This window comes from Plectropomus leopardus, chromosome 8 (genome assembly GCF_026936395.1).
Source record: "Plectropomus leopardus strain MGB_pleo_1.0 chromosome 8, ASM2693639v1, whole genome shotgun sequence".
NCBI lineage: Eukaryota > Metazoa > Chordata > Actinopteri > Perciformes > Serranidae > Plectropomus > Plectropomus leopardus.
The window spans coordinates 25,235,751-25,256,818 of record NC_142183.1 but is presented as its reverse complement, the minus strand read 5'-3'; the positions used below and the strand labels follow the sequence as shown (position 1 = coordinate 25,256,818).

Genomic DNA, 21,068 nt, shown 5'->3' with positions numbered 1-21,068 from the left:
GTCTATGGGGAAAATGCTTATGGAGCCACCCAGGATCTATTTGAATAGCGTTCCTGGAGACCAGGTTATGCCTCTTCACATGAACTGGTGACCTGTGGTGCTAATCCTCTTCCGTACTTCAAAATCTGCACAGCAGTTTTTTTTTTTTGTTTTTTTTTTATGGATTTCCACTTTAAAATCATGCTTTATCAGATTTTTTAAAATCATGTTAGTGTTTCAAAGCTCCCAGTCTCTTTGATGCATTACATAAAACACCAACACATTTAAAAGCTGTATGCTTTTCCCAATAGACAAACAGGTAAATATCTGATAATGAATGAATGATAAATATCTACCACTGAAGCTAAATTGATCATTATTTTTCATTCATGATTTTTGTGAGGATAGTGTTCTAAGGTGATCAAGCCTGTGATTAGTTTCAGCAGTGGAAAAACAATTAGTAAAAGTAGGACAAAAGGTTTACTGGGCACCAAATGCTTTTAATATCCTTGCCACAGTCTCAGGCTGTGTGGTGTGTCCCGAAGGGCCAGACTCATGCTGCTTGCACACTTCCAGTCCAGCAGCTAAGCAAACAGGCTGTGCGATTCCACACGCAGGGGCCTCTGCCTCTGTACTCTCATTGGTCCGGACAGGCTTGAAAGCCTCCATTGAGCTTGTGAGGAGGAATTTGGGGTACTAATGCCACTCTCAGGAGGAGGAATTTGTGTGATTCTGGTAAACAGCTGACCACTCACTTTGCAAGCACTGCCCTCCTCCTCTTCTCTCTGGTTTCTGCAGTGCATTCTCTGTGTTGAACCGCATGAACTAACAATCCGCAGAACACTTTGATTTAACTCCACTGATCAATCATGCCTTTGGTGAACTTGTTTGGATCAAAGTGGAGGCTGGTGCTGAGCGCTCTCCTTTTTTGTGCTTTAATCTTCGAGTTAGGTGAGTGACTTTATTCATTCGCTGAGGAGTTTTGTGAACATGTGTTCCTGGAAACACTAAAGAGGGGAGATTTCTGTTGCATGACACAGCATTTCTTCCAAGATATTAACAACTTGTCACTCACTTCACATTAAACACTAACCTGTATGTATACTGAACAAACATTTGCAGCAATTTTGTTTTTCCCCCCATGTTTTTAAGTTAAAGATGTAAGATGTTTTTCATATAGTCCGTAGAAATATTTCTCTCAAATTTGTTCTCTAAATTGTTAAAAATCCATGTTAGTGAACACTTCTCCTATTTCAAGGTAACCCACCCACCTTACAGATGTGGCATATTTAGATGCTAATTGATCAGCATCATTACTATGCATGTGTGCCTCGGGACGATCACAATAAAAGGCCCGTCTTAAATGTGCAGTTTGATCACAGAAAAATGCCACAAATGTCCCAAGTTTTGAGGGAGTGTGCCATTGGCATGCTGACTGCAGGAGTGTCCACAAGAGCTGTAGCCCAAAAACTGAATGTTCTACCATAAGATATCTCCAATGTTGTTTTCTTGAATTTGGCAGTACATCCTCACAATCACAGATGTGTAGCCACACCAGTTCAGGGCGGCCACATCTAGCATCTTCACCTGCAAAACTGTCTGAGACAGGCCACCCAAACAGCTGGTGCAACAACTAGTGTGCACAACAGAAGACTTTCTGCACAAACTGCCAAAAACAGTCTCAGGGAAGCTCATGAGCATGGTCATCATCCTCACCAGGGTCTTGACCTGAGAGTTCAACATCATAACTAAATTGTATGGTTCTGAGGCCCATTGCATGCCAAATTCAGGCAAACAACACTGGAGACTGTTTAAGGTTGTGAAATGAACATTCAGTTCTTGGGTAACAGCTCTGATGGACATAACTTGGGATGTATGTGGCATATGTGTGTTGTATGATCAAACTGCACATTTTAGATTGGCCTTTTATTGTGACCAACCCAAGGCGCACCTGTGTTGTAACGATGCTGTTTAATCAACATCTTGATATGCCACACCTGTCAGGTGGATGGAAATGCTCACTGACACAGATTTGAACTAATTTGCACCCAAAATTTGAAAGAAGTTTATCAAGTGCATGAAAAAAGTCTTTGATCTTTAACTTAAACCTGCGAAAATGGGAGCAAATACAAAAGTGTGGCATTTAAATTATTGTGTATATTTGTGAACTATTGGGTGCATTATGTGCTCTGTATACTATGTAGCTTATTGTCAAAAAGACGCCCAAGAAAAGAGGACCACTCCTGCGAGGAAGCCCAAGACAAGCAAACCAAAACTTGGGAAATCAACAAATAAAGAGCCCAGAGCTGTAACAGCCAAACCTAAGATCAAAGCTACACCTGCAGCTGCATCACAGAGCCTCCTCACACAGGTATTCCATCTATTACACAGAAAATATTAATGTATTCAATCTCAAGGAATCTGTGCACAACTGTGTGATTATATATGTGACCCACAAAGGTGCTAAACCGAGGGAAGTTTAAGAGGGTGGGTGAGACCATAAGTGTGCAGACAGGAGACACTCTGGAGCTGAGGTGCAGGGGCAAACCTGTGCAGTGGAGTGTCCCCACATACTTGGAGGAGGACGATGATGGGAGGCTCAGGTAAGTTACGTGGTCAATGAGTCTTTATTATGCATGGTTTATTCTTCTAATAGCAAACTGATAAAATCTGCTTTAGAGTCTGGATGGTCTCTGTCTTAATCCTTTTCTGGCTCTGCAGAATCATCCAACAAGATCGATATGGCGTCCTGACATTAGTCAACACCACTGGTGCAGACACAGGGGAGTACACCTGTTACCCTATGTATTGTGAAGACGCAGACTGCAGGAAGGAGTACGACAAAGCTGTCAAAGTCTTCGTCTTCTTTCCCGGTACAATCAATAAACTTAAGAGTGCACTTCTCTGCTGGCCTTTGAATTATTTCACCACCAGTATGATATGAAGCCTTTTAAAATGTTATCTTATCATTGATCTGCCATATCTTTTTATTGTGTTAACCAGACCCACAAGAGCTATTTGTTCCAACATCTGACTACTACGAGGTCATTCAGCTGAGAACCAACTGGCCGACACTCCTCCCCTGCCAGGTGACGTCACCTGAGGCTAAAGTGACTCTGCACCGTGAGTATCCACCAGTGGAGGTGGCAGTGGATGGGATGGACATCTCCTTTGACGTCAGGAAAGGCTTCACCATTCATCGACCGCGGCCTTATCATGCTGGAGCCTTGTACTGTGTCGCCAGTCTGGGCAACCTGAGGCAGAGCTCCACTAAGTACATGCTCATCTATGTCAACTGTGAGTGCTGCCACCAAGTTGTCCATTCAATTGTGAATTTATTTGTTGCCTGGTGATCAGGGACTAAGACTCTCCAAGCATGCAACAGATAGGAAGGCAAAAAAAATACTGTGTTCAAGTAAATGAACCATTGTCCTTTTTTTTGCTTTTTTGTTTTGTATACTTCATGTATTTCACTTCATGTCCAAACAAAAAACTGAAGGATTTAATCTACACATTCAAGCATATTCTCAATATATATCCTTTGAAGGATTTCACATTATTTCACATCCTTTCAGGTCTCAGGTCTTTACGTTTTGAACAACACTCAACTGTATTTGGTTCTTGCACTTCAACTTAAATAATTTTTCAGTTCATACAATAGAATAGGCTCTAATGTCTCTCAAGACTTTTGCTTCAACTGGTGATGATTGATAGATTTTTTTGAAAATCCTTCACAGTATACCTTTACACATTTAATTGCAAAATATCAGCAGTGTTTTCAGAACATATTGCCTTTTCTAGTTGTACTTTTGTTTTACAACCAGTCATTATTTGTATATGGTACATCACTAAATGATGGCCTGACAAATGATTTACCAGTAAGAAAAACTGTGTGTAGCATTCTTGTAATTGCAGCATTATTATTGTCACTGCTTTTTTTGCACTTTGCACTGTGCATGCTTGAGATTGCAGGGGGAAATCAGACATGACAGGCAGAACATGCAAACTCCAAACGGAAAAAGGCCTGATAAAAACCCAGTTTCATTATCTTGACTAATGCAAGTTACTGTTAAATACGCGATTTGTTATTTGTCACTTACATTATTCACTTATATTCCATATTGCCATCAGACCCTATGGCCCCTCCTGCTCCAGTGATCCAGGCCTCATCAAGCTCCGTGGCTATGGGGGATAATCTGCGTATCAGCTGCTCTGTAGTGGGGGAACGTGACGTGGTGGTGGAGTTCACCTGGGAATACCCAGGACAAGAGGTCAGATACTCAAGGAGAGGGCGAATTATCACTTTTTAAAAAATACTGTATAATATAGCAGACTTCCTGTACTGTAGGTTTTAAGGTTGGTTGTTTGACAAAGTAAGTGAAAGATCTGTGTCACTGGTATACATCCTGTGTCATATAGCTTAATTTGTATGTAGCTCATTATTAATTAAGAGGCATCCAACCTATGGCCCGCAGAGCATCCATGCCTATAACTATCTGTTAGTGATTTATTAACTTTTTAGCTGCTGGTTTGTTGACTTATTGTAAAGAGGTTACATTTCTCCCATGCTTTATGGTATGTGTTTGTATCCAAACTGAGTGGATCACCTGCTCTGCTTGCAGATTGGAAGGCCTCTGTACACACAGGACAGCACCAGTCCAGACGGTGGAGGAGCAGCTCAACAGCATTCTCAGTCTGTTCTCCTGGTGGACGAGGTCAGGGACGTGGACCAAGGAACATACACCTGCACCGCCCAGAACCTGCAAGGAGCCAAATCAGCATCCACCACGGTTAAAGTAGTACCCAAAACCAAACCCAAGAAACCATGAACCATCAAAACTGGATGATATCAATATGTTGAGAGAAAGAGAGAGGGTGGGGAACAGGCGCAATATTTTGCTCTGTCACAACAGTATTCTGTCTGTCACATATGAATACATAATTACAACGTAGCATCATCTTCTTCTTTTATTGCTCTGGGTAGTGGAAACATATTGCAGCATTACAATTGTAGCAGAGATTTTATTGTTTAGATGAATGTATGTAAATTGTTGTGCATTAAGCTTGTGTATTCAAAGTTTCATATAAGCACATTGTGTTCCTTGTATTTTTCTACATATTTCTTATTGTGCATGACTTTGCGAAAGACAGAACATAAACTGAAAAATTGAAAAACAGCCATGATATTATTATTATTATTATTATTATTGTCATTATTAGTAGTAGTAGTAGTAGAATCATTATTATTTTATAATTATAATAATAATAGTTATTATTATTATTATCATTATGAGGCAGAATATTTTTCTCAGACATTTATTATGAGGTTAACTTCATTAATATATAGATAAAGTATATTAAAGTTTGTAAATATATTAATGATGTTGCTAATTATTATGAATAAGTTGTGATGTTCACAATACAATCATCTCATAATTTTGACTATTACATTAATAGAGAGCTATAGTTGTACAAAAAAGTCAAACTTTTGCAACAGTTAGTCAGTTCATTGCTTACATTGTCAAGAAATAATCTGCAATGATGATGTCAGATATTGCAAACACCCAGCAGGTCACACCAAGCAAAAACGATAAATAACATTACAGGTAACAGGAAAAATAAATATACTGAACAAAAATTTAAACGCAACACTTTTGTTCTTGCTTCCATTTTTCACAAGTCTTAAGTTACAAACTAAGCACACAATAGATACATTTCTCTCAAATTATAGTTACAAATTTGTTCAAATCCATGTCAGTGAGCACTTCTGCTTCTCAAAGATAATCGCTCCACCTGACAGGTGTGGCACATCAAGATGCTGATTAAACAGCATGATTACTACACAGATGCGCCTGTCCCTGTGTGCCTGTACCCCAGGCATGATCATTTCTTTGTGTAACAATGTTATTTTATGCATGTTTGTTTGTTGTTAAAGATTTTTATTCATTTTTTAACTGTTAACTCTCTGAAATCTGAGCCAACTGGTTTGATTACTTTCAAAAATGTGTGAAAGGCAAATAGAAACTTAACAAAACATGGCCCAAATAAAATTTTTAAAAAGTGAAAAGTTACAAGAAAATTACCTGAAAATAAATGAATAAACAAAAAAAAAAGAAAAAAGAAAATGACATCTAACATAAGCATTATTATATCATACTATATAAACTGTTCTGGACATTTCCCATTTTCTTTTTTGATATTAATCCTCCCACTCACCCCCCGCCCTAGTTTCCGTCATTTTCTTTTTTCTATTTTTTTGCAATTTGGGGGACATTTCTTGCCAAGTTGGCCATTGCCTTTTCTTTACCCAAGTTTTTATTTGCAGAGATCAAATAAATTGCAGGTTTCAAAGGGTTAAATAGCTTGAGAAAGGCATCTGAATGCAGCACAAGAAAACTGATGTCGATTCTGGTTTCAAAGGGTTAAACTGGACCCTTTAATTTGGTTAAATTGTTTCTCTTGATTTTTTTTTTTTATTTGTTTGTTTGTTTATATGGCGCACCTACATGCCTGATCGCTAGATGGCGTTGTCCCCCTTCCCAACCCGAAGTGTGTCGGTCCAGGCACCGGGGGGACAGGCACATGTTTCCCTGCCTCTCGTGTTTCCTCTCACTCCGTTCAAACCTCCGAGAGGGAAAAGAGACAGTCCCAGCATTCTGTCTCTGCACTCCGCCAGCGGGCTGATCACTGTCTGCTGCTCCGCACTAAACTCCTGGAAAATATCCTGCGGAGCCACGTAAACGCCGTTTGCTTCATTATATAACCAGCGAGAGACCAAACTGCAGCAGAGTATCCAGTGCTGGTCCGAGAGATGTCCTGCGTGCAGAATATGGTGAGCGCCAGATTTTTTTTTTAATCTTTTCGTGATCCTGTCCCTCCTGCACATGCGGCGCTGCAGCCCGAATCTGTGTCGGTGTTTGTGTGTGGTTTATTGGTTTGCATGATGATTGCATGTTCAAAACTTTCTGCAGACTAGATTTAAACAAATAGACTTGAGAATATGCTTGAATGTGTAGATTAAAGCCCCTGAAGCACTGACACAGTGCTGCTCTCCACTGGATCAGGGAGTTTTAGTCCCTAAATCAGGGTTAATCCTTACAATTTGTTTTCACTGTTGACCTGGCAACTGACACTGTGTGTGCCTGTGTGTGTGTGAGACAGAGAGAGAGAGAGAGAAAGGAAACTGATAGATGATTTTTTTGCCATTCATTTCCTGCCACTTTGCAGCTATGGTGGTCTGTACTGCAGTGTGTTGAATAGTGTTTGGCCTGCACGGCTGTAAATGTTTGGGTTGAAGCTCACACTCCAGGGTCTCCTTTAATGCACAGGAGTTTGGGGACAAAAGCTGTTTCTGTGTGTGAGAGAGCCTGAGTGTGTGTGGGTGGAGGTGGAGACACCAGCCCAGTCTTGGGGACTTCCAGACTGTTGTCGTGGAGACCAGAGGCCACAGGTGACCTCTGACCTGAGGACTCATGGAGCATTGCAAGAAGAATCCTTTGAGTTTGGTAGTTGTGGGTGCGTGCTGACGTAAGTGAAGGAGTCAGTCTGACAATAGAGAGACAATAGATGTGTGAGCTGTTGTTGGAGATTGCGTGGTAACCATTCCTGTAATTTAGGAATGGATTATAGGAGAATTCAGAGAGGTGATAGTGGGGTGATATACTGCTGTCTCTGTTGGTGTGAATGTGCATGACTGATCTCTGCATGGCAATCACTGAGACAGCTTAAGTATTGTTTAGGGTAAAAGTCACCTCACAAAAATGCACTTGTCCATCTCATCCTTCCCACTTCTTTATGACACAGAGGTGACTGAGAGATGGGATTTAGCAATCAGCTCTCCCTTATCATCAACTGCAAAAAAATAGTGCAATGTTGCTAGAGTTGTGTGTGGCCAGGATTGACTGTGAGATTACAGTTAAGAGTCAGTTCACATCACACCCAAAAGTTACATTTGCTCATTTCTTTGTATTTGCTTGTTTCTTAATGAACTTGTGTTAGGAACTCCTGCACCAACACAATAAAATGGAAAAAAGTTAAATTCCATTTAAGCTGCTAAAGTCTGATTCAACAACACGGACTATCTGCATGACTAATGCACTAGTGTTGCAGCCTGGTCTCACTCGCAGGGCATCAAAACCACTGCTTGGCCTTCGCATCGGAATCTGACGCACAAGGCACCCTTTAGTGTCTGAACGAAATGCACCAGGCTTTCGACAAACTGTGTATCTATCTGTGTTATTAATAGATCTAAGAGCAACTGGAGTAGTACAAAGAGTGAGATTGTCAGCTTCGGGTGAGTGGGAGGGGAGGACAATGGGTCCAATAAGCACAGGACTTTGACCCAGGAGACTGATGTTTGTGTCCTGTGTGAAACTAAAAGTCAACTTTTGAGGGTTTTTTGTCATACAAGTCATTTGTTATGTGAGTCAACCACAGTCTTTTCCCAACCCTGATCAAGTAGCACTGTTGCTAACCCATGACCGCAGAACGCTTCTGCAGTAAGATAAAATGCTAAAGGCTGCGCCTTGTGTCCTTATCGTGGGGGTAACTGATGCATGTCAAAATACGACGAGTAGGGATGAGATCACATTGCATGTTATTTGACAAAATGTGGTCGTTTTTGTGATTTGGGTGAACTGACCATTTAAGGTTGGATAAAAATATAGTGAATCACCTGTTGCGACAGTTTTGGCATCTATCTGCTTAGCCAATTACAACTCAGAAAACTAATGTGTTGCATTTTGATGATTATTTTTTTAGGAAATTTATCAAGCAAATACAGCAAATGTCACTTAAGAATGAATACTTTTGGAGTTTTTGGTCGTCTGTCACTTTAAATCAGCAATTTGAAGAAAGCGTATTAAGTCCTGATGTCATCATTTTGAACAGTTATGAGACATCAAAGGTGTCTTGTCTAGGATTTAGTTGCATCTAGTGGTGAGTTAGCAGATTGCAACCAACTCAAATTTCCCCTGCGTGCCAAGCAGAAATGCATATTTCCTTACTCAGAGCTCAGATCCAGCAGATGGTTTGTCTGTTCTGGGCCACTGTAGAAACAACATGGCGAACTGGAAGAGGACTTGCTTTGTATGTAGATATAAAAACTTGCTCTAGAACAACAAAAATGCAGTGACTCTTATTTTCAGGTGATTATACGAATATGAAAACATACTTATGATATTATATTCCATTTCTGCCCTAAATCCTACACAGTGGACCTTTACGGAGAAAAGTCTTGTAAGAGGTGTACTGATCATTGCTACATTATCCATATTTAAATATTTGATCATTAAGTATTCTGATGCTTGATTTTATCAATACTGCAAAGCCCATCTGTTGGCTAAAAGCTTATTGGGAGCTTTCTGACGACAGCCTATTAGCACAGTCTGTCTCTTTGCTGCTCTTCTCTCAGCAGAGTCAGCCAGACAGCTGATGTGATGTCTTCGTTCAGCTGTTTGTGCTCCCAGGAGGCTGACACTCCCCTGTGTGTTTGTGTGTGTGTGTGTGTGTGTGTGTGAATACATGTGTCTCTTTAAAGCACTAGCAGCTGATGAAACACTAATTCTGCTGATTGCTCAGATGTACACTGACCATTTGCTTGTTGTGGCCTAACCTAAAGAGAGGAAGATACAAACTCTTCTTCATCAAGCACATTGATTTTGAGGAAACTCCACACCTCCGTATTTCCACAATATGATGTCAGTAATGTTGTCAGTCCTGACGTAAAGCTTCAATAAAGGTGCAACTACATACTTTTTTCCTCTCAGAGTACCATAAATCCAAAATCACCACCGTGAGCTGCAGCACAATTAGACCTTTTCTCTCTTTTTCTATTAGGTGTAGCGTGTAAGTGCACAGCAGGTCAGTCATGCATACTACAGTCAAGCAGATGGTGCAGCGGGGAGAGCTCGGTCATAATGGCACTGTGTTGGTCGACATTTCCCTTCAGGCCAGTCAGCTAATCAAACACTAATCAGCCCTTCTTACCCTCACTGTGCTCACTCTGTCTCCCCTGAACTCTGTTTCCTCTCATTCTCCTCCTCTTTTCTCTGCATTTTTTCACTGTTCACTCCTAATCTTGGGCTTATCCTATTACCTCTTTCTCTCCCTCCTGTCCGCACTCATCTCATAGACTCTGTATAGACCAGGCCATGCATGATCGCTCTAAGGAGAAAGTGTTGTGCTCTTATACTCAGAGCTTTCACTCCTTGGTCATCCCCCTGCCCGTGGCTGGCCTGATCCACTCTCAGGGCCGTCTGTCGCTGCGATTAAAGCCTGGCCAGGTTAAGAAAATCACTGTGGGGCTTGGCCAGGCGTGCAGGGCCGCTTGCCTAGATTCTGCCACTGTCGGATATAAGGCTGTTTAGCTCATAGCGATCACAGTAGATGGTGTGGGTTGGCCTGACATTATTGTAAGTAGAATCAGAGGAAAGTGTCTGTGTAAGTAAATGCCAGAAAATATCTGCACTACATGATCAGTTGTAGGGTTGCAACAGTTTGAGATTTTTCACTGTACGATAACCGTCACAGAAAATATTGCAGTTTCACAGTATCACAGTATTACAGAATTGTTACTGTCAGTCAGAGTGACCCTTAACAGAGGAAAAACAGGAGAAGTAGTTTTGTTTTGACAAATGTTTTATCACTGTAATTAAGATTTGAAACAATTTTTAATGGAAGTATGAGCAAAGAGTCTCCCTTTTGCAAATAATTAAACTAAAGGTGAGATGTTCTATCCAGTTGCATTTATCACACTATACCTTAAAATATCGCTGCAATCCTTATCAGCTGTTTAACCACATTAACTGTAACTAGTCTACACAAACACGCAGTGATCCTCAGTCTTGTGTGAGCCTCAGTAAAACACCGATTTATTTTAAATAAGTTGTTGGTCAGGTTGCAGGGTCACAAGGGTGAACAGAGTTAAGTCCAAGTGCCAAAACAGACAACACACCCAAGTTAATCATTATCCCCAAGTGACAGGTGTTTCCTTATAGCTGAAGATATATCTTTGTTTATATGTTGCCCTTCCTGATATTTCCTATTGACAAAGGTCAAACTAAGATAAAAAACTACAACTTAGTAAATAAAAAGGAAAATGCTCATCCTAAAGACACCTTGAAGCTGCACTAATAATAAAATAATAATAATAATAAAAGCATGTATGAATATATTATTAATATGATACATTTTATCTCAAGAATTGCTCAGTTGACTATGTGAATGGAGTTGTTATCACCCACGTCTGCTGTCCTGATCAGCTCTATGGAGCGATTTAGCACTTGTCATCTCACTGTTTTGGTTTTACAGTCCAGTCCTGCATGTGAACCGTAACAACTTCAGAAGGTGATAATATGTCACAGTCTGTAGTTACAGGTTGTTCCATTGCCCCTAACTGATAAAAATATTAGATTTATAAACACTTCAACATAAATTTGGTGGTGTATTTTTATACCTGCAGGTCAAATGTAGATATTGGCAAAGTGTGTGTTTCACTGTCTTAAGAAGCAGCAGATAAGGCTTGTTAAAACAGGAAAGCCAGGTCTACATAAGCACTAAAATAACAAAATAACAGCTGGAATGCAACCATCACAGATATATGACAGCTTGCAAACAGAGGTGGGAGTTTCCTTTGGCAACAAACTGGGATGTCTGATGTAGATGGTAGTACATTTTCTCTGCTTCCCTTGTCTTATCCAAATTGGTCAGAGCTCTCTCTTCATACACTTTATTGTAAAGCCTCTTTCCGTCTCCTGCAACCATCATACCTGCTGTATACTGCATAAATTAGATGATAATAATGATTGTGTACCTTGGATTTCTATGTTCATTTTAGATGTAGCTTAGTTACCTGCCAGAACTCAGAAACAACTTTGCGCAAGGTAACAAGTTGATCATATATGTATGTGTGAGTATACATGGGTGGATTTGGCATAATAAACAGCTTAAGCAGCCCACATTCTCATTTCTATCAGTCAAAATCTCTTCTGCTGCCAGAGGAACCTGGCATATATTTCATAGCTAACAATAGCAAAGTCCAGTATTTCCTGGGTTATTGCTGCGTGGTTGGTTGACCCGCCACCGGACTGCTCAACAATAGTTTTTTCATCATGGGACAAGAGGGACCCTGTGACCTTCAGAGGGGAGAGGTCTGAGAGTGTGGGCGGGTGGACAGACCCCATGCTGTGACCTTTGTCTCTAAATGTCACCATCTCAGAGGGCACACGGAAACACTCGCTAACTCTGGCAGCATCTCATCCTGGGACTATTGTCTTGTTAACGAATGTAGCCTTTCCACCCGTGAGTCAGCCAGGCCTTATCGTTTCCTTGTGTTTTTATTGATCGGGCTTATCTCCCAAGAAGGAGCACCCGCACTCATCTGCCTTCCATAGATATCAGCAGCATTGGTGTGTGTGTGTGTGTTGGGATGAATTGTGTGCACGCAGAGTACTTGGCCCTTGTCTCTGTTATTTAGTCTGAAGAGTTGTAGCGTTGCAGAACAAAAGGCCACAAGTTGAAGCCCTCCTCTGCGAGTGGGCAATGTTGTTTATTTATATCTGCGTGTGCGAGTAGCAGTCGACCACGCAGCCGCAGCTCTGTTCGCTCTCTTATTTTGGTTTGCTGTCAAATCCTGTTCCTTTACATGAAATCAGAAAGAAAAAAAAGCCTGTGATTGACTATGGTGATGTTTAATATATGCATGTATCTTCTCAATGGCTTCCCTGCTTAGATAATGCCATGCCTGGGTTGCCTGTCTGCAGACTTAAGGCTTTTGCAAATCAAATCTGTATTTTGGCCAGGTCACTCTTGGAAAATGAGGAGATGAGTCTTTTACCTGGTTAAATAAAGGATATAAATATATATTTTTCATGTTTTTTAAAAATCTGTCATCTGATCAAAATCGCTACACAGAAACTTGCATTGTTGTATTCATTGCAAAAATTTGCAATATGAGATTAAAGAGAGACACATTTGCTACTTTGCTACTCTCCACTGGAAGTTCCTTTCTGCTGTCATGACTCTCTGCTGGCGCTCTGCATTTAGCAACATGACTACCTAAAGGAGCTGAGCTTTCCCCCCACCCCTGTCTTCACACTGTTTAACTGTTTCCCCCTGTCTTTCCCAGTCTTTGTGTTAAGCTTAACTAAAACGTGCTTATTCTAGCTTTAGATTTTCCATACAGGCACAAGGGTGGCATCAATATTCTCGCCTAACTCTTTGAAAGACAATGAAAAAGCTAATTTCAGAAAATGTCAGACCATTCGTTAAAGAATGCGACTCTGAAGTTGTTCATTTTTGTTTATCTTATGTGAAATCTGTCTCTGTGAACCCAGACAGTCCCGCTAGCTGCTTCTTTTAAATCCTTACTGTCAGAATTTGAAAATGTCATGTCATGTTTTTCTAAAATAACTGACAGATGAGCTCAGTTGGGTGTCTGACCCGAGATAATGTTATTTCTAAGGAGCCAGACATCCATGCCTCCCATAGCTGCTTCCTGTAATGTTATTGTCCAGAAGAGCTTAGGCAGAGGAAATGAGTCTAGCTTGGGTTGTTGTCTCGTATAGTTGACTGATCAGACAGGTACAGTATCTGTACGCAGGCCCCTACTTGGCCTTCTCTGTGGTTTCCGCTAGAGATGTCCCAATTGGATCTGAAGGAACGGTATCGGGGCCCAATCAACACATTTTTTAATTGTTTTTGACTGGTTGAAATTTTTGTTGTCCATTCTCCATCAACTAGTTTTACTATAATGCTGCAATATGTGGAATTGTGACCGATTTATATTTTTCGTGACTGAGTTCTGCTATAACACTACTTTGAAGTGGAATTGGGAAAAAACAAATGCTGCACTAAGTGGCATTGAGAGCTATTTCTGAAGACATTTTAGTTTCTTTACTTGGTTATTTTACAACGACAAATGTTGCAGTAAGTGAAATTATAATAAGAGCCATCTAACCTATTTTTAGGTTGTTTACTTTGTGGTAAAAATAAAATAAAAAACCCATAAGTAGCTGTTTGGCTGCAGACATTTTTTCTTGTATTGCATTGCAGAGATATTAAATTGTCAACCATATACACTGGATTGATTTTAATACCTTGGAAGTACTTGAGTGTGCATTGTGTAGCTGTATTTTCTAGGTAAATAAGTTTCGGATCAGGACATCCCTAGCCTCCTCCTTGCATTTGCATCAGTGGATCTCCACATTCTCTCTTTGCCCTTTCCTTCCTCCTGCTGCCGCCATGTTCCCATCCACTCACACACACACACGTGCGCACACACACACACACAAACATGCACCACCTTCACCACTCCTCCAGGTTCCCAGAGCTTGGTGCTGCTCTGTCGGCCAGCTGAGAGACTTAGAACTGAGAATCTGAGGAATCTGAGACGGGATATGCCTGTGGGGCCCAGAGGTAATGACAGGGGTACAACGGCACCTGCTCAGCTGTTAGACTGGGCTGCCTAGCTTTGATGGGGTTATCCCCTCCTTTCATTTTTCACCTGATTTTCTTCAAATTGCACCCGGCGGGCCGCATACATCACATTCTTGCACTGGAATGTCTTTAATAGCTTGCCAGTCGCTACACTGTGCATCTCTGGTTGGCAAGGTGCTTTATTAGCTAGGATTCCTGCGTGCCCACCTATTGGTGCCAGCTTTAAGAAGTCCAGATACCTCCTTCACTCCCCTCAGCTCTATGGCCTGCTTCACATGGTAAAGAAGAAGAAAGAAGGAGTGGCTCTCTCCTGGTGAAGGAGCGGAGAACAATGTCTTCTCTTTTCTCCCCCCTCCGATGCAAGCGTCTCCAGTTTGAGTTATGTAACTTGATACGATGCAGAACCCGTCCAGTAACCCAGCCTCAGGAAGGGGGACTTACACTCAGACTATTGTCCAGACGGTCCACGCTGAGACAACCCCCACATGCTCTCATTTTCCACTCCTTCCTCATTTGCACTCTTATTTTTTCCTACCCTCATCCCTCTTTTTCTGTATTCCTGCTGTCCATCTTTTAACCCAAGTCTGAGCCCTCATTATTGTCTTATTGTCCATGAGCAAACATTATGTTGTTGGTATTTGTCCAGTGGAGCTCTCATATGTCAATGCATGGTCTGGATTGACTGCCTCAAAGCTGGTTCACATGCGGGGCTTTTGTTTTTGAAACTGGGAGAACAAGTTGAACCACAGCGGCCCCTGAGAGGGCTCACAGAGCACAAAGAGATGAGCAGGTGAGAAGGGGAAGAGGAGGGAAAGGAGAAGGTGTAGTGTGAGCGGGAAAGTACCAAAATGGACTTATAGCTGCTCCAGAGGTCAACCTAGTGATTTCTCCCAGTGTCCTATATTATAAAAAAGGGTAAATCTCCAGGTAACTGCATGCTGTTTGTATTGAAACAATCCTCACGCACAGATTAAAAAAAGCTTAGTCTTCAGTGCAAAGTCATCCTGTGGTGGCCTGCAGGTCAGCAGTAAGGACCAGGCTGCTCCCTCCCATCCACACCTCCCAACTGCCATCACAGACTGAGAAACAGGAAGTCATGTGATGTGATAATCAGTAGCGCGCGCATGAGACAGAAAGAGAAATAGAGTGAGCATGGGATCAGGGGCAGAGGAGTGAAGTATCAGGTGGACAATCACAGGTAAATAAGTGACTATATTTTTTATCTCCATTATTTAGGTGTTATTTGCTTTAAAAAGTCTTATGATACTGAAAGTGCCGCAAGTCCACAGTCTAGTGTGTGAAACTGGGCTTCAGATCAAAGCAAGAACTCGCCTAACCTGCATGTGTATATTTTATACATTCCTGAGCCTGCTGCTTGGAAAGTTTGAGTTATTTCTGTTTCTATTTCTCTGTGATTTAAGGCTGCATGGTCAGAGGAGAAGCTTAATCTGCGGAGATGAGAGGAAAGCACCCTGATTGTTAATTACTCATCCTACAAGGCATGCTTTTTTGCAGTGGAGCTGAAATTAGCTAACTTTTTAACTAAATCCACCTCCCGGGTGAATGACGTCATGCTGATCAGCAGCCTCCCTATTCACTTACAGAGCTAATATGCTAATTAAGTGTTAATTATTGAACATCCCAAAATGGAGCCACATGGTGCTTTAAAAACAATATATAGGATTAGATGCTCCGCTGAGCCGTGTGTCCTCAATAATAAGCCTTTCCGTTACGTTCTTGTTTATGATTGTCTGTCTGATGGTCTATTTGTGTCCCTGGAATTCCCCCTGAGGACTTTTCATGGCTCCCGATTGCACCAAAGCTGTGGAACAAGAATTTATTGGATTGACTTGTTGTGTTATTATTAAATTGCATAGCTTAAGACGAACTGTAGGTTGGCACAAGGTGAAATTCTCCTCATGTTAATGTTGTTTCTTGTTGCTTTGCTGTCATTAACAGTAAAGTTGTGACCCGAGTCGGCTGAACAAGCTGATTTTTAGTAGTTCTTGCTGCGCTGCCCCAAAGCACCAACAAACACACTTTATTTACAGAGAAACTCCAGGAGGAAAAAGTGCTGATCCTCTGACTCTGCATCAGCGTGCGTCAGCATCGGTGTTTACAACCTGACACACAGCCTGCTCCGCTCTTCTCCTGTTGTTAAAGTGCAGATGAGATCAAAGAAAAAGTTTGCTGGGACGTGATCAGGAAAGCTTTTTATATATGCGGGACAGCATCAACATTTAAAGCACTAATATTGTGGTTCAACCCATATCCGTGTATTCCTCTGATTCCCAATCAATTTTCAGCTGCAGCCTAAACACATCCCTGTTTGTGTGCGGTCTAACATTGAGGGTGTGTGGACGGATGCACACAAGCACGTTCACTGCAGCTGTTAAGTGGAATTGGTTCAGGTGTGGGTCGATGTGAGAACCACTCGATTTCTATCTCTGTAATCACAGAACGGTGACTCCTACATGAACCGCTCTAGAAAACAAAGGAGCCACAGAAAGAGAAGAGAACGTCATGTCCCCCCTCTGTCCTCGCTCTAATGATTTAAATAAGAAGCTAGCTCTCATGCTTTTGTCTTTATCAGCTCAATTTAACACTGTATGGCTCCCGCGCTCTGATTATGAGGTAGAATTATCAGTCATTAAGTTTCTGATATTACCAACTAAGCTCTCGTGGGAACTAAGGTGCTTTGATAATAGACACTGTTGTTGAGTTTTTTGTTGTTGTAAATAACCCACAACACTTCAGAGCCTGTAGAAGAGAAAAAGGCTTCTGTCCACATCAGCCATATCAGTGCTGTACGGGTTATGTGAAGGCACATTAATAATTACCTAGTGAGAAATGTAGGGAATGTGAGTTTGTTTCCTCACATCGCTCTCTCCCTTTACATTCTTCACTCTGAACTTGTGGTCTGTGGTGAGCACACTCTGCTGATAGCAGCATTTGGCAAACACTGTGCAGAAATTGCTCACTGACAAGGTGAACAAAAACCAAACACAGAATTTGTACTGTATTCAGGATAAGGTGAAATAAATTGCATGCCACTTTGTTGTTTGCTTTCTCATAAATTCCAATGAAGTTAAGTGAGGAGGTATTTATTTATGTTGTTGATGTCCTTGATGACGTCACGGGAAAACGAGCAAATATATGGTATGGAAACGATCTAGAGGGATAATTATCTCAACACTGTAATATTCTCAAAAGAAGTGTTTGTTTTTAATTATAACACTTCCATCATGCCAGTCACTGTGCTTTATTAACACCTGAAAACAGAGCCAGAATCATAAGAGATGTATAACATGGTGTCAGAATTTGTCATGCTTCCAAGATTGGTCAACATTACACGAGCAGTGGAAAGATGCATCATCCCGACTTGTTCAGCCACAAGTCAGCAGATTTTGATGAGACGTGAAATTGTCTGTTTAGCCTCTGTAGTCCATCACCTTAAGTTTACCGCATGTCTCAAGCACAGCACATTAATTCGTATTTCTCTTTATATTGCTTGTCTCTGAGCTTAAGGACATACTGTAACTCTCATGTAGTGAAGGATTTGGTCAGAATAAACTTGACCTTAAAGTCCACTTTGTTTTACCGTACTGAGGCATGGTTTGTAAAAGATGTTCTGGGTTATAATGAATCACTTGCACACTGCATGACTCTAATGTACACTTATTTATGTTTCGAATGCAACTGCTTTTCAGCATCTTATTTGTATATACTCATTTGAAAAGGTGGTCTCGGGTATGGGTTGGCATCGGGAGTGAAAAAAACAACAGCACCAAAACATGGAAGTCAGCTGTCATTTAATGCAAGTAGCAATTGGCGAGTATTGTTGTAAAAAGCATTTCTAGGTGCTACAGGTTTCCCTCAAAATCTGCGTATGCTTGCCTCAATCTCATCCACTGAACTGTGCAAGGATGATAGAGTAGGACGGCAGGTGAGAAGATTGACATTTTATTCAAGAAAATAAGAAAAGTAGGTAGACACTGTTTTGAAACAAGTCATGGAGCTAGCACTAGGTCAGTTACTTAGTTAGTTTGAGCTGATAAGATCCCCCAAGCAACAGTTAGGCCAGCGTCTGCCCTATGTTACTGCTCTCTTGTTCACTCAGCATCATAGTCCGCCCTTCAGTTACTGGGTTATGGGTTAGGGTTGTTAATGTTAATATCTGTAACTGTTTGTCTAAAACAGACAAACAGACAGACAGGTACAAAACAATACCTTATTGGCAGAGGTACTTATGTGAGGGAACGTAGGGCCTAAAGGAAAAAGTTAGAGAACACAGACACACTTCTGTTAGGCTTAAACAGAAAAAAATGACATTTTTCTAGAATCGAGATGCCACTTTTGTCTGTCTGACATCAAGAACCTCTTGTTTCACACGAGAATTTTGAGTAGTAAACCTGCCAACACTATAATAGTTAATTAACTACATTATTTGCTGTGCGAGAATAGAAACGTTGACAGGTGCAGTGACAATAACTAAGGAGGAAAGAGTTTAGCAACCAGGCAATTGTTTGACTCATTTGGATATTGTTTTCTCCAGTTCAACCCCCAGATTACTAATGCAGTCACTTGTGACGGTGGAACAGATGAATAGTGTGTTTCCTGCAGTTGATGCTGGATACATATAATATTAGAAATTCTATTTTAAAGATGGAAAAAATGACACAATATTTGAATGATATTTGCCTTTATGAGATTACCTCCAATGTCAGATGTATTTTGTTATCAGTGTTACCGCTCAGGGTAAACGTGTGTGTGTAGGATGAGTGAAGGGCAAGTGGATGTAACTTAAAACAACACTGAGGTCAAGTACTTGTCCTTATGCTTCGAGTACTAATCTCTCTTTATCACACACACATAGCCATAGCGTTAGCTCTCCCTGCCTGCTTTCGTGTTTTGTCGTGCCCAACAGCTGCACCTGCGTTATCTGAAAACAAATGTTACACCAGCTTGGCCACACAGTGTCTCAGATCCACAAGATGCCTAAACAGTGCAGCTTAGTTGGATTTAGCAGCTAGTGTTAGCTACTGGTAAATTAGCAGCTAGCGTTAGCTGGTAAATTAGCAGTTAATGTTAGCTACTGGCAAATTAGCAGCTAGCATTAGCCAATTAATGCCAAAAGAAAAACACAGTACATGCTTAATTACGTTTTAAAATATACTTACAGCTCCCACATCGACAGTCTCTCCTCAGACAGCTGGCGTTGATCCAGCTTTCGAAAACAGCTGCTAAGCAAATCCAGTTGTACTGTCCCAAGTTGGTATAACAGTTGGGTGAAAAATGCCATCAAAAATAAAATGCAGTCTCTCCGCTCTTGTCCTCCTGAGCTGGTAGTCCATGTAGAGACTTGTGCTCATCTTTACAGTTAAGAACAGAGCAATTAGCGTGCCTACCTTGTACTTTCGACATTGCCTCTACCTAGTCAGCTGCGATGCGAGGGAAAAAATGGCTGCCATTGGAATAGCTCTCTGGAAACTGTGACATCACATCACAGCAATTTCTAAAAGGCCTGTTTTATCACAGCACTACATAGCACTACAGAGCAGGCCAGTCCACAGTGGAATGACTGGGGCATCTTATTTCACAGTTTGTGCGTCAGCAGGAGACCCAAATTCATACACATGCACTAAAATAGTGGCTAAGTGGCCAACCCAAGCATTCATCTAAACAAAGCCAGGGATTATGCAATCAGTCCTTTTTCACAGCACAAATTAAAGACTCTGATATTCTAACAAACCTGACTTTTTGTACTCCTGGAAGAGAAGCAGAACATGGTTGCTGTTGTTATTGTTGAATGAATGCCCCTCTAAATAACACTAATAATACATTTATAGGTAAGAGGTGGCCCTGTGAACACACTCCCTCGGGGGCCGTTTTCTCACACTGAAGCAGCCTTATGTAACGACGGTCAGATTGAGATCAATAAGGTTCCATGAAACATCAGTCCAACCAGTCACCCGAGATAACCCCGACATTGCTACTGTTGTCAGAGCCAGAAATCAAGTTCTGTGCAGAAATACAATACTGTAATGTCAGCAGAGGCAGTAAAGACTGAGGCGCACTGTGCAGGCCGCCATCAATAGACTAACAGATGCAAAGTAAGGAAACCCACCTCAGCTGCTACGTCTCAGACTCAGAGTGAGTCCAGGTCAATACCGCCAGTCGTGATCAGGACTGTGCAGAGTTACAGTATAGAGCTGAAAAAATTGTTTAACTGCAAATCTTCTAAAGCTCTGTTCGTATCGGACCAGTATACCAGGGGACCTAATATGATTTCTATGTAGTTTATAGAGTGGTGAAGGTATGACGTATTTTTGTAGGCCAACCAGGAAGATGACATCACAATGGTTCCCTTGTCAAAAATCTTATGGGATTTTTGAATGGGATTTTTGATTATTGCCAAAAATAAACTCTGTGACGAACAAGAGTTTATGATACTTACATGTTTTTTTTAGCATGGTAATCTTCACAGATGAACACCGCTTTTGTGTGTTTTGAAACTTAAATGAAATCGCCAGAGGCAAAAAGCTATTGTTAGGCTATAAACAAATTATATTTTGGTCGCACAACCTAAACGTTACAAATACAAACACTGTGAAAATATGTTAAACATAATGGAATAATATTATAACCAGATA

At 41.1% G+C, this 21,068-nt stretch overlaps 2 protein-coding genes across 3 annotated transcripts in view; both read left to right on the top strand.

Moving 5' to 3' along the window:
- Positions 1-621: 621 nt before the first annotated feature.
- Positions 622-5,154, top strand: LOC121948517 (platelet-derived growth factor receptor-like protein). The gene is made up of 7 exons (XM_042493933.2): positions 622-930; positions 2,184-2,350; positions 2,440-2,582; positions 2,701-2,852; positions 2,983-3,276; positions 4,111-4,250; positions 4,602-5,154. Exons 1-7 carry the CDS (start codon positions 849-851, stop codon positions 4,806-4,808), a joined length of 1,185 nt encoding a protein of 394 aa, XP_042349867.2. The 5' UTR covers positions 622-848; the 3' UTR covers positions 4,809-5,154.
- Positions 5,155-6,552: 1,398 nt separating this feature from the next.
- The window catches only part of n4bp3 (NEDD4 binding protein 3), a 29,490-nt gene continuing 14,974 nt past the window's right edge, over positions 6,553-21,068 (top strand). The window contains exon 1 of one of the 2 annotated variants that reach the window (XM_042493981.2): positions 6,553-6,811. The gene's annotated coding sequence lies outside the window, so the exon portion shown is untranslated. Of the gene's footprint in view, positions 6,812-15,509; positions 15,614-21,068 lie in introns of those variants that run through there. The other variant, XM_042493982.2, reaches the window with a different exon arrangement.